The 25,680-nt window shown below is 43.0% G+C and overlaps 1 protein-coding gene across 1 annotated transcript in view; it reads left to right on the forward strand.

Annotated features, from left to right (window-relative positions):
- The window catches only part of CTNNBL1 (catenin beta like 1), a 477,418-nt gene that overhangs the window by 134,517 nt on the left and 317,221 nt on the right, over positions 1–25,680 (forward strand). Inside the window, exon 3 of the mRNA XM_078652114.1 lies at positions 6,466–6,572. Within this exon, the coding sequence (XP_078508240.1) occupies positions 6,466–6,572 (107 nt within the window). The remainder of the gene's footprint in view (positions 1–6,465; positions 6,573–25,680) is intronic.

Here is a 25,680-nt window from a genome sequence, read left to right on the forward strand (position 1 = left end):
GGCCATTCAGAGACTGCATAAAATCACCGAATCCATCCACACAGAGGATGGAAGTTGGTCCTTAACTGGCTGGGCATGGGGGCTGATCACAAGCTGGGGCTGGAGAATAATGACTGTTATCGGAGCCATCCTCGTTGCTCTACTCTCATGCTGCCTCTGTATCCAGTGTGGGCCAGCACTCTGTGGAATCTGTGCCGTGTGTCTAACCCCCACACCTGCCAACAACCACAAGCGAAAAGAAAAGAAACAAGAAGAAGAAGAAATCCATGAACTCATGCAGATACGCCTCTAGGGTTTGCCATTCAATGGCAAAAGGAAGGGCTGAAGGATTGTGGAAAATTGCTAACATGACTATCATGCCACCATCTTGAAAAGTTTTCATGAACGTTGCCCTTGAATGTACAAACCCTGCCGATCCTGTACCCTCCCCACCTCAGGCACAGCTGTGCACACAATAACCCCCTTCATGACATTTGCCACCAAGCCGACCCGGGAAGGTGGCCCTGAACTGTTTCCCACACTCTGCCCCGGGTACACACATCTGCCTTCGACAAACAGCTAAAAGCTATGAGCAGGATCATCAAACACCCTTCCTGTACGGACTTAACACCTCTTCCCTGGGAACAGCGGAATCTAGCCCTTTACGACCTGGGAATATGACGACATTAAACACTTGTTGCTTCCTCCATCCTATTTCAAAGACTCTTGTGTCCGGACATCAAAGGCGGGAGGGGCGGAGCTTTGGGTATAAGGGAGTGTACGCCACGGATTGAAGTGGCAGTCTCAGCAGATCAGTTTTGTGTATTCCAGGGAACTGTCCTAACCTGGGTTAGCAGAATAAAGCTGGTGTTCTAGTTTCAAGCCTGAAGTCCCGAGTCCATTTCTTTTCCTGGAAGAGGTGAATGTAGACTTGGGCGTGCCCTGCGCCGCTGGCCCGTATCCTCACAGTAACAAGTGGCAAGTCTTCGGGGGGCAGTTCTACAAGAGTCCCCTGCAAAATTGCAAATGTTCTTATAGTGAACCCTTTGGTTCAGAAACTGCAAAAGCAAAAAATGATCACTCATGTTTTACCGTTAGAATGAGGAACGCTTGTCAGAGACCTGCAGAAACAGGGGACTTGTTCCTGTGTAGGCTGGTTAGCTCCAGATAAAATTAGTTACTACAGCAGAATACATAAAATGCCAAAGCTTCATGTACCACAGGTCAACACTAGGTTTGAAGGGGAAAGCCATTTTGATAAAGTGTTTCAGGACGCTTGTCTATGCTGTACCCCTAAATTCCCTCATATTAAAGGTGATACCTAAACTGAATCAACGTGGGCTCGAAATAACCTGATAAATCTGAAATCACGTTGGCAAAAGTATTTCACAGATCACCCAAACATGCTGTCCAGGGCATATGGTGGACCATTGCCCCACAGCTTGCCATCACAGAGTGTGGGGGCCTTGTTTCTGAGTTCCTGAAGGACAGACGCTTAACCTATCTTCAGACCACATGGACTTTATTAAGAAGGCAAAGAGACGTTCTGCCCATGTGCCGTATGTTGTCAGGTAGAAAAGACAATGGTGTATCAAGAGGTCCACTGAGCCACTAAAGAAGCAAATGATAACTACCATATGCATTTTAACTCACTAAATCTGGCTCACAGTTGTTCTGAGTAAATGTACAGATAGCTGCTATCACAGACTACAGTACCTCACTGAACACTTTTTTCAACATTTCATTTAATTGAGTAAAGATTTTTGGAAAAGCTCCTCCTTCGGTCCTCATGAGCCAGACAACACTTCAGCATCTATTCTGACAAGTGACTTACCTGGTAGCCGTGACATCTTCCCAACATGTGCGTTAGATACAGACATTGCACTCTGAGTACTAGTATATGTGTATATATATATATATATACAGTGTCTTCTGTAGGAATAAGGTACTCTTACAAACGCATTTGTCTTTCCTTCTCATCATCGTGTTAAAATGTCATATTAAGCAAACCATTTAGCTTCCTTTGTTCTTACCCTACTCTGTCTTCTGTGGTTGATCATTCTCATCATCCATGAGCTGTGGAAAAGGCTCCAACACGCAGCCTATCTAAAACAAAACACATTAGACTATTAAGTAAATTGTTTATTAAGTATGGGTTTATCAGTAATGGGCTGACAACCTCTACAAAATCTGTCTGATGGATTGTTTCCTGTTCAATATGAGTTATCAGAAGGGTAACAAACTACTGCATGGGAGACCTAAAGCTCATTCTATCACAGGAAAGGCTATCGATATCACAAGTAAGTAATGTTTCCTTTCAGCCATGCTCCAATCAGATTTTGCTATGTTTAAAATATTGATCCTAGATAACCAAAACGTTCATTGGTTTTCAGGTTGGATAGTTGTCCTTGATTCATGGGTGCCAGGCTGTATAAGCAAATAACTTCAACTGGAATGCAAAAACTAATGAATACATTGTGCATTTACCAAACTTAAATAAACAACACACACAGGTCTCGAAATACATTACTCAGTCTGGGGACTAGAGGACTTTGAGTTTGAAGGTCAAAAGAATAACAATACCTTCTCTTTACCTGCTTCCCTCTCCAAACATCTTGCACAGCCATTTTCCACAACAGGGTAAACGACCTGGGAACTTATTGGACAGTTTGTGGAGCATAATTATCTTAGTAATTGTAATAATATATTTCTGATGGATGATATAAATCACAGACTCCTCACCTTTTGAATATTCCCCGGGCACCAGGTTGAATCTGGAGAAGTTTTCAGCAGTGCTCCTGTGCACTAGAAGGTGGCGTCCTGCTGCTCTGCAATTGTTCCATACCACCACTAAAGTGATGGAGCGGAGTTGTATCTAAGCATCACCATTGCACGTAGATGTTAGTTCATTTCTTTCTACACCTTCTGATATGGATCCGGAGCTACACTCCCAACTTTTTCGGTATTCCAATTATTTTGAATTTCTTGAAAGGCAATGTGTTGGGGAATGATGTTCAACGAAAATAATTTTTAAGTCAAGCTGAGACGGTTGTATGTCGGAACCACGCAGGCATTTATCACGTCTGCCTTAATAATGTGGTCCGAACCATGAATGCGTCTTTACCAAGCATTTCTTTACCACGCAAGACGTTACAACGTTGCCTTAGGTGAAGCGATGGAATTGGAATAGTATAATTTACTATTTCAACTCCAGTCTGCGCAACAATAGGGAAAGTGTTGGACTTAAATTCCAACATCAGTCCAACAATGCTTTCCTTATGGCTAGTAGTTTTAACGACTTGTGTGGTAAAGCAATACGTTGTAAAGACGCATTTGTGGTTCGGACCACGTTGTTAAGGCACTGCATGGTTCAAGTTGCATTGTAAAAGCTGTTTCCCTGCTGAGACTACTGCAGAAAGATGTCAGTCACAGACCACATGAGGTGTGTCTTTGGTGCCTGGGCTCCTGTCACGATTGCATTTTGTTTGACCAATGTACAGTAAAGCAACCAAAGGCATTCTGAGTCCGGGAGGCACCGTTTTGGTTAGCCAGCATAAGAAGTAGTGGATATCCTACAGGTCCTGCTCCAAGTTGTTAGCCTGTTCCTGGTCTGAAAAAGCCATTGCTGCGACTACTCCACTTCCCGCTCAGAATCTTCAGTAATTCAAAGTCCAAACACAAGCACAAAATCGAAGCAGGATATGAGCCCATCCAGTCACTCTGGCTGCCAAGAGAAGTTGCAAGGGAGGCCAGATGTAAGCCACACTCCTTTGAGTTCTCTGGCTATGGAACAGATAGTCAACTGGTCCAGACACCTCCAGATTGGCCAAGGCCGTTCTTGATCCTGCAGCAGATAGAGGCCCTCAAGGAGGCCTCGCTACTTGCTTACTAGTTAGTGTGCTTCTGGCTCTATCTGGTTCCTCTACAGCCCACAGGAGCTGCAGGATTTTCCCAGGTGGGCTACTGCTGACGGGTCCTCCGTCAATGCCGTCTGCACCCTTGGGATCTGTTACTGGACCTTTATGAATGCCAGTACACACTTCCATGCTGGCCCAAAGGCTCACTCTCGTTTCCGCCGCTCTGACGTCTGCGCCGGTTTCACTGGCACTTATCAGTGACCCAATGTTGGATTCTCCTCCAATACTATGAAACAACGAAAGTGTAACCAGTTGTTATGCTGCCTAATTCTAACCAGACACTTCTATAGTGTCACAACTATCAGCAGAGACTCTATTCTCTTATTGGCTTATGCTCCGATGCTGCAGCCCCCATGACACTGATGGTGGGAAGGGGATCACTTCCACATTAATTTTCTGTTAATGTCTCATGCCTAGTCTTAGAAAATGCCAGTAAATTTGTCACCTTCCCTGAAAGAGAGCTTGTCTGGCCACATGGGCAACCAGTGGAGAAAAGAGAATAATTTGCCGTGATGGTTTCGGAGGACTACTCTGATTCCTGCATTGCAGCTGCCCTCCATTGAGACAATAGACGTTTTCTGACAAATATTTACTAACCTGTACCTGTGACATTAGAGCTCTTACTTCCATTCAGTGACATAGTCACAGAAACCTTTACGACAATGTGGTTAAAACCATGTTCTTGTCTGCCTGTAAGTCAACAATTTGCCAGGGAAGTCGGTTTGAATTTTCTTACCAAACAACCAACCATGGAAAGTTTTATTTTGCCCGTTCTGACACTAAAGTTAACAAACTTATTTCGGACCAATCCCGGATAGAGAATCCAAATCGATTCATGCTTGTGGCAAAATTATGTTTTGTACTGACAATTTGGCACTGGAGTACATAAATGCATTTAGCCTCTTTGCTGATAAGCATACCTAATGCAATATGGCTAGAGCAGTCTTTCTGGTGATCCTGGAAGACCTAGCGTCCCGGTCTCTGACAATCGATAATGAGCAAGATGTGTCGAAATACATTATCCATGCAGGCCTAGACGTTGACAGGGCAGTTGGTTCCAGTATTGTGCTTCAGAGGCATTCCTTGACGAAGTCCTCTGGGTTTTCTGGTGATGTGCAAGCATCCATGAATAACATACCCTTCATTGGGTCTAGACTCTTTGGAGGGAAGACGTTCTTCATATTGGATGTGCTAAATACAGTAGAGCCACAGCATACTCGTAGTGGCTACTGACTCTTGTGTAACAATTCCCTATAAATTCAGCAAATTTAGGGGATGTTGATTGGTGTTACCCTATAGACAACAGTAACTTTCCTAACCTGTGATTCAGGGGACCATTCTGCTCTTTCGGGGCCAGGTACATTGCATCGGGAGACATCTCACAGGACTTCAAGGGCACCAGTCTTCCAAACTCCCCGTCCCCTGCTGCTACCATACTGATGTAACCAGCCCTTAGTGACTCGCGTACAACTGGAAGGAGGCAAGGTTGATTATTTCCTCCCAGGTTGGTGATCCTTTACATCCAAAAGATGAGTCTCATAGGTTGTTCATAGGTCTGTGCCCTGACATTTATTTAGTTGTAATCTCCTCCCATGCTGGGCAATCAATCATTCTACTAGTTTTTTGCTTCCCTTCGCCCTTTGAAACAGAACGGGCTCCACCGGGTAGATCCTCCAGGAAAGCTTTGAGTTTTTATATTTATCGTAGTTAATGAAAAGGGAATCTGGGGCTAGAAGTATGTGTCAGAAATTATTCACCTTCGGTAACCCCCTTGCTGGTGGATACTCTGTCTAATCACAGATTCCTCACTTTCATCCCATCTCCCCGTACAGTGGTGTGGTTTCGTCACCTCATAGAAAAGTTACAAGTTTGAGATCGGCACTCTGTCTCCAATAATTGCTCTGCAGTCTGTGTTTGAGAACATGGCAAGGAAAAGGGAAAGACAAAAAACTGACATCAGCACACAAGGGACGCAGTTGTATGCAGCTCCACGCCATAATATCTGGCGAAGGACAGAGCCTGCTCTGAGCTGCACAATGCCACCTACCGACACAGCAACAGCGCTGAAAAAATCAGTGGATCCAGTCTGGCATCCAGGGATATTCAAATGGTGAAGAATGTTAGGTTAGATAGTGTATTCATCGTACAGAGTATTACCCTAGGCATGTAATTTATTTGTTGACCACCTCAGACCATTTACCTCGCTGTTTACAGGACTTTTTAAGTTGAAACTCAACGTTTAATTTTTTTTATTTTTTAATGAAGTTTCCATTTGGCAATCAATAGCCATTTCACAGAATTCAGAATCTAGGGATACAGCTAAAGGCTAGCAAGTATGTAGACTGGGCACATATGTATGAAGGATAGGGTGTACTGAAGATTATTCTTGGCAACAGAGAAGATCATCACAGAAATCTAGGATCCTAACTGGTTTTGACACACTCCGTATATGCATAACATTTTCACATATTCTCTGTCTCCTCTTCCTGGTGACCCACTGGCAGACCTCCGTTATGTTCTATTTATGTTCAAATCTCCGAATAACATGTTTTATTTTTTTATTGCCCAGGATGAACCGCTGGATGAAAGTTCTGTGAAGAAGATGATTCTAACCTTTGAAAAGAGGTCCTATAAAAACCAGGAGCTGCGTATCAAGTTCCCAGACAACCCTGAAAAGTAAGAGTACTGTTTTAAATACAAGTATTCCACATGCCAAAAGAATTGATGTAAACGATTGAAGGAATTGGGGAACCCAAGAGGTACTTTGATCAGAGTAGAGTGACTGCACGTTGAAGCAATTCTGGTTTCTTTTTCATGTTAGACATGTTCTTTCAACTTTAATGAGTGCATTAGCAGACTTGTGCAATTTTCCTTTTGCCCATCCTTGTAATTTGCCTTGTTGTAGTTAAGAGTTATTGACTGCTCTCTCTTGACTTTCATAGTGTTCCGAAGCACCCCGTTTTGAACTTCTTTCTCTCTTGATATCTGTGCTTTGAACCTCCTCTGTGACTCCTACTCCTGGGCTCTAGTTTTCCCTGAATCTCACTATCTCTTCATACTCTCAGACCACTGTGTGGTGGTTAACAAAATCCCCAAAACTAAATAAGTTATACGCTAGTCATCAGTCCTTCTTTGAGTTTTTTCATGTTTACTCCAAATAGCTCCTTATTCCCCATTGCTCACTTACCTTTAACTGAGCTTCAAATCAAGCTGATGTCCCATTTCTTAGTATTCTGTCCTTTACTGCCACCTATCCCAGTGTTATTTTTTCTCCAGATTTTAGTTTCAACCTTCTTCTGTATCCTCCTGAAAACGGTACAATATCAATGCACCACAAATAACACTTTCTCGTTCTTCTTTTTCTGCCGTGAAACTCATCCCAAGTACCTTTTTCTGGGCTCTCCATCTGTAATCGCTCCATCCCTTCACCTATCTATGCTTCTATTACACCAGTGAATTTACAGGTTAGCAAACCTAATTTGGGCAATCACACTTCTTGACAAATTTCCCTGCGCTCCTTGAACCAGCTGAAAGTGTCCGTTATAGGGTAGTAGATGGTGGCCATTACAGGACAAGAAAAGGAATATATATATTTTTTAGCTTTTACATTGCACTTTTACATTGCACCACAAATCATTCAGTAAATGATTCAACAAGGTCTGAAAGAAACATGAAACAAGCTAAATAAAGAGAACATGACATTTTGCCAAGCAGTTTCTTTTGCTGAATATCTAGAAATGTTTGTTTTTACTGGTTTTAACTCCTCATGCAGCACGCTTCCTAGTAGTGCCCAATTTGACATCCCACTCAAACTCCTAGAAAATGTTTATTTCCAAGGTAGCTGCGTACTGGTAGTTGACTTGAAAGCTCAGTCGCTTGCAGTTGGTTCGTTTTCAATGTGAATCCTGCTCCTATAAATGACGTTGAATCAAGCAGATCTGTGTCCATAAAAGCTGCTAAATCTCTGGCTCTCTGTCAGACTGAAGGGCAGACCTTTAACTCCATGAGCATTGGGGGCGTACACATCAGTAAGAACATATGGTCATTCTAGTCTGTGGATACAAGTCAAACCATTACTTAAAGAACCTACTACTGTCCAGTTGTCATGGTTCACCTGTTTTAATCAATAACAATATTTTATAATCACTTATTTGTCAAAGTAACTTGAATAATCTATAGCCAGGGGATTTTTAGCATCACTATAAAATAATCATTTCTTTAAAAATATGTTTTATAAAAGGCACCAAACTAGTCGTCAAGTTGTTCTTGTAAAGGACTTTCTGATGAAATATTCTAGCTGCAGATTCCTCACCTTTTAAATCTCCGCCATGTGACAGTCTATATCTGTAAACTTGAAACAGCATTTTTAAGCTGTTAAGTATACCCAGCCTTTCTCTCATCGCATCCAACCCCTGAGAGCTTGGTCTTCCATGCCTCTACCTCCTGTGGCGCATTCCCTTCCGCACCACTGGATAGGGTACCTAGAGGCTGGATAGCTTCGGAATGAAAATATTTTCTTCCACCAGCCTAGCACTGCGGTCCATATACGCTGTGTGCCTATTGGGCCGTTACTCCTATTCCTTACAGGAGACGGTTGCGTAAGTCCTGCCACAAGTCCCAGAGGTGGAGCGGGCTATCCTCTCCCAAGCTGCTGCTGACGGAAGAGACACAGCTAAGTTTACTATTTGCTGTGGCCTCGACGCTACAGACTCGCTAGACTGATCGATTTCTGCTGACAGTGGTCGTTAGGCGCCACGCCTGGCTGAGAACGTCTGGCTTCTCTGGGTATGTCCAAGCCAACCTGATGGACATGCCCTTTAGCGGCTCAGTTCTCTTTGGAGATAGGGCGAACGCCGCAATAGAGTGCTTCAAGGAGTCGCAGGCATGCCCAAGTCTTTGGGCTTCTCTATGTCTTCCCCGCCAGCGCCAGCCTTTTGTGGCTACGGAAGGGGTATCCAGCCGCGCCAGCCCTATCCAGCCAGAGGACCGCACAGGTTACACAACCTCTGCATGGCCGTCGGCGCCGCTCGCCCCAACCCCGTGGGTTGGGCGGCCAGAGGTCAGGTCAGGCCGCAAACCCTCCCTCCCTCCTCCGCCTCTAACCCCTCATAGTCCGATCAGCCAGGTTCATGGGCATCCAGTTGGTGGCAGGATACGCCATCACCTCCACCACTGGCAGGACATCACCTCAGACAGATGGGTTCTCCAGATAGTCTGAAGGGGTTATTCCCTCCCTCCCCATCCCTCCATACCTCCAACATCCGGAGGATCACATTACTTTACTGGCCAAGGGAGCCATAGAGGGGGTTCCGGTGCCAGAAGTAGGCTGTGGTTGCTATTCCCGCTGCTTTCTGGTCCCCAAAAAGGATGGAGGCCTTCGTCCTTTCCTCGACATCAGAGCCCTCAACTACTTTCTTCAGAAAAGAGAGGTTCAACATGTTCACCCTAGCTCAGGTCTTTCTGCCCTAGACCCAGGAAACAAGATGGTAGCACTGGACTTGCAGGACTCGTACTTCCATATCCCTGTCCTGCCTGCCCATCATTGCTACCTGTAGTTTACGGTGGGCCACAAACATTTTCAGTTTGCCCTTTTCCCCATCGGCCTCACCAGCATCTCTTGGGTGTTCACCAAGGTGATGACGGTGGTCGCAGCTCATCTGTGGAGGTCAGGGGTTCCAGTCTTCCCCTATCTTGATGACTGCCTGTTGAAGGTGGACTCTCCCAGAAGGTCGTCTCCAACCTCCAGACTACAGCGAGCTGTCTGCATTTGCTGGGGGGTCACTATCTACGTGGCGAAGAAGCACCTGACTCCTTCCCAGGCGCTCCCTTTCATCTGAGCTGTTCTGGACACGATGCAGTTTCGGGCATATCCTCCCGAATGGCGAGTCCAGGACGTTCATACTATGATAATGATGTTTCAGCCTCTGTCCTGGATTTTGGTGAGACTGACTCTGAGGCTGGCTACTGGGCCTCATGGCTTCCTGCATCCTGCTAGTGACTCATTCCAGGTGGTACAGTTGGCGCAGCATCGGGGAAACCTCACCGGCCTGGTCCAAATCTTGGAGGGAACTGCACGAGATCTGCAGTGGTGGCTGACAAACCGAGAATGGGCTACAGGTAGACCCCTCTCCCCTGGGATGGGGCGGTCATCTGGGAGAGGTGGAGATCAGAGGCCTCTGGTCTCCGGCAGATACCGGGCTCCACATCAACCTGTTGGACCTTCATGCGATTCGACTGCCAATGAAAGCTTTCTTACCATCTATCAAGGGAAGGCTGGTTCAAGTGTTCACAGACCACATATACCACCATGTGCTACTGCAACAAACAGGGCAGAGTGGGGTTGTGTACACTTGGTCAGGAGGCCCTATGCCTCTGACTTGGCTGGAACAACAGGGCATATCCCTGGTGATTCAACACCTGGCCAGTTCCCTGAGCGCCAGGGAGGACAAACTCAGTTTCCGGTGCCTAGCGTATTACGAGTGGCGTCTCAATCCGGATGTGGTCCAAGGACTCTTTCAGCAGTGTGGAGAATCTTGGTTAAATTTGTTCACTTCCCTTAAGAACTTGCAATGTCAGCAGTTTTGCGCATCAGAGTTTCCAAGGTGTGCCTCACTTGGTGGCGCTTTTAGTCTTGAGTGGAGCTCAGCCTCCTTAACGCCTTTCCGCTCATACCACTCCTGTCCAGAGTGCTCAAGAAGATCAGGAGCAACCGGGCACAAATCATTCTCGTGGCTTCGAACTGGTCACAGAGAGTTTGGTATCCCGAGTTTCTACAAATGAGCATCGATTCTCTAATCACGCTGTTCCCTTCTGGAGGATCCTCTGTCACAGCAGCAGGGGAGGGTCCTACACCCGAACCTGTCCACCCAGTTGACAACATTCAGTTATTACGGCAGCCAGGCGTCCTTCCACTAAGTCGGTACACGCCTGCTGATGGCTCAAAAGTTGTAAATATTGTACTGAACGGTCTATTGACCCTTTGTCTACCTCTCTTTTGGACATTCTCCTTTTCATTCTATTTCTTGCCCAGCAGTGCTCTGTTCTGGGCACTCTGAAGGGTTACCTTTCTGACCTTCTATGGTTGCCAGATCAACCGTCACTTTTCAAATCACCCATTGTACATAGATACTTGTAGTGGCTTACACATTTGTTTCCTGTTCTCCTTTCATCATGCCCCGTTAAGACCATAATTTGGTCCTCACTTATCCAATATGTACACCTTTCAAGCTGCTGCACAGTTGTCCCCTCTGGCTGCTCACCATCAAGACAGCCTTTTCGGTGGCAAAAACTTTCTTCACAGCCTCCTTACCTGACCGTCTTCCCAGACAAAATGGTGCTTCGCACTCCGGCTTCTTTTTTGCCTAAAGTGATAACACCTCTCCACCTAGGGCAATCTGTCACCTTGCCTACCTTCTATGCTCCTCTGCATCCTTCTAGGAAGGAAGAATGTCTCCATCATCTGGACACAAAAAGAGCGTTATCGATCTACCTCAACCGCACTAAAAAGTTCTGGGCGGTGGCCAATGCTTTGTTGGGTACGTTGGAGCAAAGAAGGCATGCGCTGTTCAAAAGAGGACTATTTACCGTTGGGTAATCCTCTGTATCAAGATCTGTTACACTCTTGCACAGAAACAGCCTCCTGGAGGACTCAGAGCTCATTCCACCAGGGCTAAAGCTGTCGCCACTGCTCTCCAGTGTGGTGTCCCAGTCCTTGACATCTGCCAGGCAGCTACATGGGCATCCCTGCACATGTTTGCCAAGTATTATTGCCTGGACAATCCGGTCTGTAGGGAGGGCCTTTTTAGCCATTTGGTCCTATGGGACTTTCTGGTTTAAACTTTTCTGCAGTCCCTCCTCCGGGGACGGTATTGCTTGGGTATCTGTTCACAGGTAAGGAATCTGTGGCTAGATGTCTCTCAGACGGACAAGTTACATACCTTTGGTAAAGCCTTATCTGGTAGAGGTGATCTAGCTGGAGCTTCCTTACCGACCCACTCATCTTTCTCACACTGCGGATCAGTTTTTAGTGTTGGTTATTCCTCTTCAGGGCCCTGGTTGTCTAATACACCACTGTCGGTCACCTTCATGGCACCGCGCTTCTGGCACGGAAAGTCGTGAAAAGTGCTGGCGTCAGTGCGCTAAGGTGTCGCCTATATAGACGACGCGGACGTCATAATGACGAAAACAAGCCAACAATGTCACGCAGAGTCGACCTACGCCACCTATTAGTGCGCAGGGGTACTGCTCAAGAAAAATCTTCCGTATCTAGTCTGACGCCTTGGAAGTTCACAGGTAAGGAATCTGCGGCTAGATTATGTCTCTACCAGATAAGGCATTACCGAGGGTCCACTGATGTTGGTTCTTTTTCTTTTGAACGCCCTTCGACTTGGAAGCGGAATTGCCCTCATGGAACATTTCATTATGTACATTTTCATTTTTTAGTGTTTTTGACAATATGTCTTTCGTGAAAATGTCAGTGTTTAAACCTTGTTACTCCTGTCATAAGCAGATGTTAATCTCTGACTCTCATGACGTCTGTCTTTGGTGCTTGGACCCAAATGTTACTCCCAAGTCGTGTGAGAAATATGGTCACATACACAACAAAGCCAAGAAGGATGCTCAAGAGAAATGTCTGGTCTGTCTATGATCCAGGTCCTGCACCAAGTCCCACTCTTATTCTTCTTTCACCAGCAAGACTTCAAATCATGTTGCCAACAAGGACAATTCTTCCATGAAGATACACAAGAGGGATTCTTCAGCTTTAGACTTTTCTCCCTCTCGAGGGATAGCTCTTCTGTCCAGGACTTTGTTCCCTGATTCCGGCCTCAATGTCACCTTTATAGCCTATTTTGGTAGAGGTCCAACTGGCCCCTGTTCCAGGCTTGGAACTCCCACTCTGCTTCCAGAGTTTCTAGCTACTAGCCTTAATGCTGCACAGATAGTAGATTTTATACAATTGATACTGCCCGTCTTTCCCCAGTCCGGCTCCCTTTATTGTACCTACATGTTCCGAGAAGCCTTCAAAGCCTATGACCATGCCTTCACGAGCACAGTGCCATCCCTATTGTTAGAAAAATCCCCGCCTCCCCACCCCCCATAATACCCACATGCCCGCGTTCACTGAGAAACAACATCAATTTCTCCCTGGGAGACAATAACACCAATATCTGCAAGTGTTACAAGCAGAGCCCCTGATCATGCTCAAAAATGTTCCAAATCCCAGCAGAGGCAGGATTTGACTCTGGGTTCTAATTATCAAATAAGAGATCAGAAGCTTCAAACGAGTCAGATATTGGCCAAGCTGTGGTATGGTATCAGTTTAAGAAAGATTCGTTTCTTTCTTCCCTCATTCTATAATTTGTGTATTATTCCTGTAAGTAATATGCTCAGGTGCTTGTGTAATGTTTTTATTTTGGCCATATTTGTGAATTGTTGCTGCTTGTGATTGTGATTCTGTCATGTGCATATATGAAAGATCCAGTGTTGAGAAGAGATAAACGACTTTCCTGTTCTCCACTTTGGGGTTTATTCATAGGTTAACAAACAACCCTTTCATCCTCCCCAGTCAGAGGTTCAAGATATAAACGTCCTTTTACATCAATGCTATAAAAATCTGGAGTATGCCAGCCTCCAGGTGGAGTCTGTGGATGCTTCATCTCATTGGCTGGAGTTTGGGTCTTTTTTCAACGTAGCGGTTGAGCTACTAAGATAAGGTTTGTTTGAGCTTTTTTAAATGGAGAAGTCTCCTCATTGCTATGTCTGAAAACTTTAAACGACCTGGAGCAATTCGAGCATCTGAATCGATAGAGATCCCAGCACTGGAGAACTTTAGTTAAGGTAAATAACTACGTTTTTTTTAAGGCAACAACAGCTGAAACTGTTTTCTGCTGCATGTACTTTATTTTTTATTTTTATAACTCATAAAGAATGACACTATGGAAATTGTGTTTTCAGTTCATTTGTAATAATGTAATTGTCTTGTCTCATTTTTGGGATATTTACCTTATTGATATTTACAGTGTTATTTCAGTTTTTTGGGAGCCTGTACAATGCAAAATGTTCTGTACTTTTAGAATGTGATTTGTATTTTTGCTAACGTCGATAATAGCATGCTTTTTATATTTTGCATAGACATAAAATGTAGTCTGTCTGCGGTTTCTAGTGTTCTAATATGAAAGGGTGTTTGGAGTCCTGCAGATCCAAGATTATATTAGGAGTGTGTGCCTGAGGTGTAGTCTGTGCAAAGCTTTCCTGCCCTATCTTTTCATACCTTGCATCGCCTGTCCTTCGGTGTACCAGCGTTTGTCTTGTGAACAGAAGCACAGTTGAACTACTATCCTTTCTGATTGTGATAAAAAGGTCACAGCTGGAGTGTTCTGCTTCTGATAATAGACTCCATGACAGAGATTCACCCTACATGCAAGCATTATGTGCAAGTGAAACTTGATGAAAAGAGTCCCACTGGTAGCAGTCATTGGTGTGAATGTACTCTTCGCAAGAGTTCTGCCAGCCTGTTATACTATAGAAAGTACATTGGTTACGGTTAGTGAAGTGCTAGCTGGGTCTGTAGAAGATTCATTGTGACATAATTGCAATCTTCACTGCACTCTGGCATAGCCAACTCTTTCATTCTACTTTGTTACTTTAGTTGCATTTTTAATATAAAGCCTATTGTAGTAAGATTGCATTGTTCGTCTATTAGGTTTATGAACTTTTAATGCCCACTTGTCCACTGTGTGTGGAGTGTAATTTTGTTTAGCATGTTTTTGATGAAATCTCTTTCTGATTTGTAGACAATTTCCTTTTGGTTTTAGTTGGTCACAAATCAGGTAGACAAAAATAGCCAGTAGAATGATATTTTAGGATAGTGATAGCAGATCATGAGTAGGCCTGGGCGGAATGCACAGAATTTATCTCCGTGGAATTACAAAAAAAAATCGCAAGATTCTGTGAAAATCAGGCAGAAATAGTCACGTTGCCATGCTCGTGCTGTGATTTGGCACCGGGAGCTCGTTCTACGCTAAAAAACCAGCACAAACGGCACCGGGAGCTCGTTCTACGCTAAAAAACCAGCACAAACGGCACCACAGGGCACAGCATCTCGAATTAATTTAGCTACCGTTTGAGTAGATTTTGTACTCGAGCTGCAGCTTTCTGACTGTGAACGGCTTGACTTCCCCCAGCTGCCCACTTTGGAGGAGTTTTGCCTAGTGCCCTCCTAGTGCCGGAAAATCTCTCTAGGAGATGCCAAATATCGCCAACACTCACCAACTTACTGTTGGAAAACAATCTGCGCGGAAAAACTCCTCCACACAGGGGTTGGCTGAATTTGACCAGAACTCCGCGGAGCGAAACATATTGCCCACCGATAATTGAGATTTGTTTGAGCCATCACTTAACAGCAGAGAACAGGGAGTGACAGACTGTGCTGAAACAATGGATATTGACAATGAATCAGCAGTGGTTGTCAAATGACAAACAATGAATGAATACCTGAAAATCTTGTCAGACTGTTGGCTGTTCCCTGGTCTTCTTGACATTTTGGCTGTGCTGCACACATCACTACACATCACTTTGTTTGTTGACTTGGCTGTTGGCTTCTTGATGATTGCCCCAGCATGAAATACCAGGGATGCTCTTCCACCACACCAGCCAAAGTAGCTACTGGTAGGTCATTCAGTCAGAATCATTTCTGTGCCTTTTACCACAGTTCATGGGCCTAAAAATAAGCAAAGTTTGTCAAGTGGGAGTGAAAAGAGCACCACTCCCCACAACATCAAGACAAAGCTTAGGTAATCATTTAAAAGTCCAAGTCAAACAAAGAAGGACCTGCTATCTACTGGTGAACCAGGAAAAAATTAAATTTGAAGATTAGCTGTTCGATTTGGCTGTCCACGAAAACTGTTCCGTAGGTAATGTTTGATGATCTGTGAGCTCATGAGCATGTTATGGAGATAGGCAATACATATAAACTATGTATTGCCTATCTATAAAATGCTCATGAGCTCTATTACCAGTGGTACATTGTATAGAGAATCAACACCCCTAAGAAAGCCGACAGCTGATGTTGGAGAGGGCCCATCCTGAGACAGAAAAACATCATAAAAGTTCTGTTTGCGAAATAGACATGAACACAGAAAACAAGCAGCTAGTAGACATGATCCTGTTGATTGCACCTTGATGACAAAACGAACAGATAAACATGTTGTTACTCATCATTTTGAAACAACAACCTTGGCGTATATAAGAAACTGATACCATCAAAGACAAAGTATAAACCAGCAGTCTCACCATGACGTTGTTATGGGATGAAAATGTGAAAATAAGTCAGAAAAATAACAAACCCTTACCATTCGATCCTGGATTCTGTGATTAGAGGCAGAACTAACACCAGTGCCTCAATGGATCTAATTATACAAAGACTTGCAGCATTGTATTACCTAGCACAAGGAGCAAGACCCACATCAAAATTATGCAAGCAGAGGTCTCCAGTATAAGAGATTTCCAGAGTGAGTGCCATATAGAGTTTGCGAATCAGCCGGGAAGACCATATACTTGGGGGAACCTTAGAATATTTGGCCTGACATAGGGTCCAGAGGATGAGGCGACTCTATACACCAAGTTTTTAAGATTTTGGATCCAGTAAACCCTAAGTCTTTTTCTAAAAAAATATTTCATATAGAATTAGCCAGTAGATTACCATCACATATGGTAAAATGTGCAAAATACCTTAGTGCTACAATATTGTAATGACCGACTGTGACCATGTCAAACAAATCTTATCCTACTTGACAAAAGTCCAGAAAATCATATGGAGTGGTTGAGGGATAAGAATTGCTCAAAATAAGGAGACTTCACTTAAAGCTGAAGTCTTAAAACACCCCTTTTTCGTCAAAAAGAGAGACTTTCATAAACAACATATTAAAATTTGCAGTGGTGAAATGACATATATACCAAACATGGCGAGATGAGACTTCTTTCAGTGGCTGTTAATCACACTAAAGTCTAATCCATTAATAAAGGTGAAAGGAAATTGTTTTATTTCACTTAACCTAACCTGCTTCAAGTAAGTTCTTGCTGTTAACATATTTAGATGCTTGACTTGTTTTTTTTGTGATAGTATACATTTCTCTATTTTATCTAACTAATATAAGTGAAAATTGGTGGAAACACGCCTTATTTCTACACAATGACTTTGCCCTAGCACCCCTGTCCTCCTATACACATCTGCTCACTCTTTATCAGAACACTAGCATTTCACTGAACCTTATCAGGTTACAGTTCTCCAGTTTTCTTACTCCTTAACTATGTTTCAACTTTTAGATAGTCACAAGGGTGGATGTGTGGGCAGCGTGCGGGCTGAGTGTTAGTGGCCATCATGTGGGTGTCACTGCCTCATTTATACTTTTGGGAGGGAGGGATGGGGGTAGGAAGAGGGTTAGAATGAGACTCTTGAGGAGTTTTGCTTTTCAGATTTCCCTTTGCCCTTTTCTCCTTTTCAAAGCCCAATTTATCGTTTGATGCAAAAAAGTTAACCATAAAACAACAATGCGATAGATGCATGCCAATCCATATATTAGGTCTTTGGGCAGGTTGCTCCTTACCTCATTCCTGCCAAACCATTCATTTCAGCCCTAAAATCTAATAATGTTTAACTAAAAGATCCTTTCTCTCAACGTGGAGTATCTTAAGAGGATAAAGATCATAGACCATTGTTATAAGCCTAAGGGAGACATAGCATTCCTCTAAGAGACCAAAATTGGCATAGGAGAAGCAGTTTAAAGGAAAAACGGCTGGGTAGAGAGGACCTTTGGTATTCAACTGCACACGAGGAAAAATTGGATGGTAAATGCATTCTCCAATTCATTTGGACTAACCATTGTCTTTTCAAACTTTGAAAATAAGGGCCTCTTGTTAACCAGAAGAATACAAAAAGACTGCTCCATTTTGTATTTATGCCTCTGGGGGAGATATCCCAGAGTTTTGCATCACACTTCACAAGATATCTGAAATTCCAAGCGATCCAGGCATAATCCTGGAAGGAGACTTTAAACTACAAATAGATGGGGCTCTCCATAGAAATTCATCATGTACTATAAGTCCAGTAGATCCAGTACTGAAATGCTCAATCTATGCAAAACAATGACGTGATCTGGAGACTTTATAATTTGCGTAGTTTTACACTACATGCTCTATTCACATCCCCTCAATACATTGTTTAGGGTTGATTATAGTAGAGTTGATAATGCTGACTTGGCAAGCTCCTCGTTGTCCAATATAGAACCCATTGTAGCCTCAGACCATGTCTGCATATTGGCAGAAACGTAGCTTGGTAATACAAGCCCTCATTTAAAAAGTTGGAGAATGCATGCCAGGACAGAATTATAATGGGTATACAAACTTTCGAGGGGAAAACCTCCAACAATCTCATCACCACAAATAGTTTGAAATGCCCTAAATCAACTCTGACTTATGACAATCCGCATGGGCCAATAGAATAAAGAAAACAATATCAAACATAATAACCTGGAGAAGGACAATGCACAAAGTGAGCACGCCTATACTCTTACTGAAAGGGACGGAACAGCTGAATACACGGAGATCATCGAAATATGAATGCAGTAAAATGTTAAGTTCCAGAGTACACCTATGAATTGCATATACTAAAAAAACTCTACAAACTAATTAGACCTGCAAAAATGCTGGCTGCTCTAAAAAAATTCTAGAGACACTGAATTGTTACACTCATTAAGAATGCTAAATCTATCTTAGTGACAAATAGAGAAGGCCTATTTGAATACCATCACTCCTTTTTTGCGTTTCTTGACACACTAAATAAATTGTTCGTCTCTGAATAATGTGATGCCCATCAAAGAGACTAGAAGCTACCATCACTATTTATGTAGGATAGAGAAAGCCTGAGCAAACTGAGAAATAGAGAGGAATTTCCAAGGCCATCAAAGAATGGTAGGTCTGAATGGGCGTTAGACCTTGTTTTACAAATTGCGGAAAGAAGCTTTTTTTTATACCTGCTTGAATAATTATTTAAACATTTTGCCAATAAGGGTTGGGAAAATGGTACAGCGAAGACTTGGTATATACTAAGAATTTACTCCTATATCAATATTAAATGCTGATTGCAAGGAATACACAAAAATGCTTGCAACAAGACTAGAGTCAATACCACACTGGATACACGATCATAAGTGGGATTTCTACATGGCACTTTCTCAAGTGACTCTGTCAAAAATTGGGGCACTTCTTTTGCCCCAAATCAGTGGCGACAGCTTTTTTTCAAAAAGGTGCATTTGCATCTATTTCTTTTAAACTCATATGTTTTTATCGTCATTCTTTAATACTAATTTATCAGAGACTTCTTTTTTCATCCATTTAACATCCTCCTGCAACGTGATGCATTTTTCAACGTTTCTCATGCTATGGTCGGCCTTTCGAGCCTTTCATCCCAAGCACGCACTGAAGCAATAGTTCTTCCAAAGCAGTTTATTAAAACCCAATGCATTTCGAACCTCAACGGGTTCTTCATCTAGGGTAACTGTAAATAACAATAAAACACATTTTGTAAAAAACTGATGTGTACATTTCCTCTTTTCATTTAAAAAATATAGATATCCATTAATGAACATTTCAAAACTCGATGTCTGTTTTTAAATACTTATTTCCAAGAGTGACCCATTTCTTTCTAAATTCTACTCTTCCCCTCCACCTCATCTTAATCACCAGCTCCCCCCTCTCCATTCACAAACTCTTCTCTTTCCATTTCTATGCTTTCCTCTTTCTAACTGCTTACATAGGTACGAATCTAAACTTTGAACTTTTCTATGAAGCACTTCTACAGTAAATCAATCAATCATTTGTCTGCCACAAACCCACTGGAAACCTCCTTTCATAACAACTAACATTACTATACCTTCCGATTTTAAAATAAATCTACCGTGCATTTCTTTTCATTCTCTCCCCTCGCGTACCTGCTCGAAGCGTTATCTGTCTACATCCTCCTTCACGTAGCTGAGATTACCTCTTTGGCTAAACCTTCGTTTTAAAACCGCTTCAAACGCCCTCTTACGTCTTCCCGCCCACTCTTCTCACTTTAATTATTTCACCTGGGCCACCCGCGCGCACCAGGGACACTTCAATTCCCATGTTGCAACATAATGAATCCGAAACGTAAATTAATGCTGCTCAACCATAAATGTCTCACATTCTTAAAAAAACGGATTGTACATTGTATCCCATGTATCAGTCCTTATGTCTTATTTTTCATATCGTTTCTCGGTCACCACCCGACATCTTTAAAAATAAACGTCTTTAAAGAACCAGAATGTTTAACTTTGCAGGGGGATGTGGAACTCATCTTCTCAACACAGTTTTTATCTCAATGGGTGCTAACCCGTGAAAGCGGCTTGCATATTGACGTAATTAATTGATAAACGGGTTGCACTCCTTTCTTCAAACTTTTAATCCAGATTTATTCAAACGAATTCTTCAGGTAGCGTGCTCACTGTTGACGTGCCAAGCCCAAACTGCACGTAGTGAACCAAACTCTGTCAAAAATTGGGGCACTTCTTTTGCCCCAAATCAGTGGCGACCGCTTTTTTTCAAAAAGGTGCATTTGCATCTATTTCTTTTAAACTCATATGTTTTTATCGTCATTCTTTAATACTAATTTATCAGAGACTTCTTTTTTCATCCATTTAACATCCTCCTGCAACGTGATGCATTTTTCAACGTTTCTCATGCTATGGTCGGCCTTTCGAGCCTTTCATCCCAAGCACGCACTGAAGCAATAGTTCTTCCAAAGCAGTTTATTAAAACCCAATGCATTTCGAACCTCAACGGGTTCTTCATCTGGGGTAACTGTAAATAACAATAAAACACATTTTGTAAAAAACTGATGTGTACATTTCCTCTTTTCATTAAAAAAAATATAGATATCCAGTGACAACACAAGTTTGAATCATATAATAGAAAAAGCCAAAACATTTCCCTTTTCCACTGCAGTTTAATGTTGGATTCAAAGAAGGCCTTCAATGATGTCTTATAGGTGTTTCCTCGTTCAAGGCTACTTAAATATGCTCTAGGATACACGTTTGTTAAAATGATCCTCACCTCCATCTCCTTCCACAAAAGCTAGAGTTCGATAGCGCTATACCAGAATAGTCTCACTTAATGCAAGGCACACGTCAGGACTGCCACCTACCTATTTCTGTTTCTGCATATTATTGGGTCACTACTCAAATATCAGGGGATCCCCACGTTAGTGGAATTCATTGAACTCTGACACATTTAATGCAGCTTCATATGCAACCAATATCTTTACATGGAATGGTGAACATCAGTATGAGCCCCCGTTGATGACATAAATTCCCATGCCAATATCTCTGGCTGCTCTCTGAACAAGGACAGAACTGAAGTACTACCTCTTAAGGGCTTTTGTAACTTCACTGTAATAGGTGATGCAGCACTGAAAGGGTACCAATCAAGAATTATATATTAAGGCATCTGGTTTGGAAAGAATCTAGATGAATATTTTATATTTAACTAGCTTACCCGTCGCGCGTTGCTGCGATCTCCGAAGAAAGGAAATTCAAGGAAACTCGTTATGATAACATTCAATTTACATTGTGTCATTTTTATTGAAACCTATTCATTTTAATATGGAAAACATTTCAAAGTGTTGTTTTACTTCTATTTATTTTTTCGAGTGCTTGTGGATACACGATTTTTTGTTTTTTCGTCTGGTGCGTACATCAGTATTTGAAAGATTATGAGGGCGCTGGGGGGCCGATATTTAAAAAAAATGTATGCCAGAAAACTTTGCGGGAGTGTACTCAACAACTTCCCAAAGTTTCATGGCGATCGGATGAATGGTATTATAATTCTATTTATTTATTCGAGTGCTTGTGGATACACGATTTGTTGTTTTTCTGTCTGGTGCATACATCCGTATTCGAAAGATAATGAGGGCCCTGGGGTGCCGATATTTAAAAAAAATGTTAGTCCAGAAACCTTCACGGGAGTGTACTCAACAACTTCCCAAAGTTTCATGGCGATCGGATGAATGGTGTAGTAATGCATAAAGGACAAACAGACAGACAGACATACGTTTTTATATATATAGATGAAAATATGACACTATGGTCAAAGACATCTTCCGTTCACGGTCATCACAATTTATCACAAGGTGGGGACAATTTGATATTATAAAAATGATAATTACATTTGACCATATTTTCCTCAATAGGAAGTAAGCTGATAGATAAACGTATAGACTGGAAAGAACAGAATCCCAAACTATCAATAAATAAGCTGTGGTGAAGAAGTGCGTGATGTAAAACATCTTTTCTAATTCTAGATGGTGCACATTTGTTCGAGCCAAGCCCTAAAGCTCCCATTCCGGCTAAACATCAAGAAGGATTTGATGCCTACTCTCCCTCTGTCAGCTACTCTCCTGACTAAATCCATTAATCTAGACCACTCATCTAACCTTATTAAGGACACAATGTTCATACTAAGACATTTAGCTAAGAAACCTCCAAATAAGATAGCTAAATCTAACTTCATGTAATTATGGCATAACCAGTGGATTAGCTTGTTCAGTAAGACTGGGGTGGCATATCATGATGATAATTCTATGAGAATAGAAATACTATGTGAATTCCAACAGACACCTTAATATAATTGTCTGAAAGCTCCGGAACCCAAATACTGCTTACATATTACATTTATTTGGGGGGTTGTAACACCCTAAACATCGGTCCCTGAAGCTATGCCCCTGGGCAGAATCATAACATTATATTCAATGGGAAAACAATGTTTTGGGAGGACTGTGCTATCAGTGGGATGACTCTGGTCTTTCCACTTAACTTTTTCAGAATTACAAACCAAATAGCACCTCAATAAGGTAGACTTCTATAAATTGCTCAAACTAGAAATGACAATATTCAAATTAAGCAATCTAGTAGAACCTAACTTAACCGCACCACCATCAAAATTGTTATTCAGGACTATTTTGCAGCTAAATTGTATAAACTGCTTGTCCCAAACGCTTCTAAACTGAATTATACAATTTAGAGTAAATGCGAGTTCAATCAGTGCTAACTGTAAATAACCCCCAGTCATTCAAAAATACTGATGGTGGATTTGGAATCACCCCGTTACTGGTCCAGTCCAGATTATGGGAACTTGCACAGAATTTGTTGGACGCCCAATCAGCTAGACAGGTTAGGAATACACAAAACGAATTAATAGACAGTAAATGTGTACAGACAGTTTGGAAACACACATTGGCACTCCCCACTTTATCCCTTTCTTTCATCTCAAACTAGATTTCACAAATATTGCTTTAGACATATAAGCATCACCTTCCATACCACATGAGACGCAGTTCTGGACTTTTCCTTGAACATGGGAGCTAAGACCATACTATGAGAAAGGAAAAACACCTAAGGAATTTCCTTTTACACTTGCTGGAACTAGTTATGTTTTATAAGGAGAACTGATGATAAGATACCCAATGGATCATGCACAGCATCTTCCTCAAAACGATTGAGACAAAATGGACTTGTACTTGTGAGAATCCGACCCACCATGACAACATTCAATTATATATCGGTTTGTGTTACTCAATAACCAATATACATTATGTAACTTAATTCTACTCCCCTAAAAGATTACTTTTGACTCTTGTGAGTCCTGAACGCCTTTTAAACATGATCAGTTACTCTCATTGCAGAAAAGGGAATTGAGCAATTGATGGTCACTTCATTTTTTTTTTTTTTTTTATAACATCGTTTTTATTGCAGAACCAAATCTTACAGATATCATACTGTCATGAGCACTTTACATTACCATAAACAATTCTAAATATTAGCTCGGGTGATCCATCTACACAGCCTATGGGCCCACAACCCGGAGGTCGGGCGGCGTCAAACAGTTTTTCACCCCTCTCATCAGCCCCTGAGCATGTTAAATCCTTGTGCTATAATGTCTGCAGTCTGCTTTACATTTTTCTCCCCTCCCCCTCCCTAAACCTCTCCTCTTCCCCAACTGCCCCACTCCCTCCTCCCCCCCCCCATTCTTCTCCCTACGCCTACGCCTGCAATCGCAATTAGTGTACGTGTATGACCGCTGTCAGGAGGAACATGTTATTCACAAAGAGTTGTGCGCCTGGTGTGCCAGTGTGATCTTCAGTTTCTGAGTCAGCGTGTTCCTCCTCTTCCTCCCTCGTACCATCTCGAAGCGCTTGCACTAGTGCCTCCCATGCTGTCGCCCTTTCTAGCGCCCTTTCGTCAGCATTGCGTCGGGCTAATTGATACCTAAGTGTGCTTTCGCTCGCCGCCCATTTAAGACATTCATTATACCACCGCTTATATGCGGGTCCTTTTTTTGATTTCCAATTCCTAATAATTTCTCTTTTAGCCAGTATCAATCCCATATCTATAAACTTACTAGTTATCTTATTCTTGGGTGTGTGTGGAAACCAGTGCAGCACTCCTACCGCCTTAGTGTAGTGCAGTTCCCTATCCGTTGTGTTATTCAATGTCTCTCCAATCTCCTGCCAGTAGTCCCGTAAATGCGGGCAATCCCATAGCATATGCCCCAAATCCGCCTCCGCTATATTGCATCTGGGGCAAGCTGCATTTTCCACTTCAAAATATTTCCCAATTTTCCCCGGAGTGAGGTAGGCCCTATGTATGATATAGAAATGTATCAATTGAAATCTTGCATTTCTCGTGCTCTGCCTTGCTCGTTTCAGCAGTTGCGCCCAAGTAGTGTCAAGAATCTCCATCTGGAGATCCAGTTCCCATTTGGCCTTCAGCGTTAGCAGTGGCTTTAACGTTTCTCGTAGCATTCGAGAATAAAAGCAGGTCACTGCTTTATAAGTGCCGGCCGCTATCATCGTGTATTGGCAGGCCATGGATGTGGCGGGCTCCTGCAATCCCTCTCCCCAATGCGCCTGCATGGCTCTGATCACCGCAGCATGCATCAGATAGTCTCCTCTCGGCAGATCGAATCGATCCTGCAGGGTCTGGAATGGGAGCAGTACCCCGTCCTCATATAGGTCACCTAGCATTTGTAGTCCTGCATCCTCCCACCCCTGCAGTCGTGACCAGTCGCCTCCATGAGGGAGTGCTGTCACCATACCCAACGGTATCTCCGGTGCATACATATGTCGTGCCCCTGCTCTCCGCCCTGCACGATTCCAACAAAGCCAAAATGTCTGCTCCTCTGTGGAAAGATCTCTGAGGAGGAGCCTCTGCTGCAGTGTGATGTAGGTAAGCACATGCCGGGGGGTGCCCCCGTCCCTTTCTAGTTCTGGGCCTCGATACACCCTCGCCACCTCCTGTGTAAAGACCTGCAACTGAGCCGCCAGCCGCCAGATAATAGAGCATAATCCGGCACTGCTATGCCTCCTTCATCTTTGGGTCTAAGCAACGTGTCCAACGCTATTCTGCGTCTGCCTGTACCCCATAGGAATGATATTAGCAACGATCTCAACTGCCCAAAAACCGAGCCCGGTATCCACATCGGCAATGTGCGGAAGTAGTAGAGGAGACGCAGTAGGGCTATCCTTTTCATTAAGGATATACGACCCGTCACCGAGAGCGGAAGAGTGGCCCAAAAGGTCATGCTTCCCTTCAATGCCCTAATACACCGGCCCACATTACCCTCCAACACATCTGCCGTCGAATGATATACGTACACTCCCAGATATTTCAGGCACGTAGGCTCCCATTTGAGTACCTGTCGTAGTGGGAATAAA

This window comes from Lissotriton helveticus, chromosome 7 (genome assembly GCF_964261635.1).
Source record: "Lissotriton helveticus chromosome 7, aLisHel1.1, whole genome shotgun sequence".
In the NCBI taxonomy this organism is placed as follows: domain Eukaryota; kingdom Metazoa; phylum Chordata; class Amphibia; order Caudata; family Salamandridae; genus Lissotriton; species Lissotriton helveticus.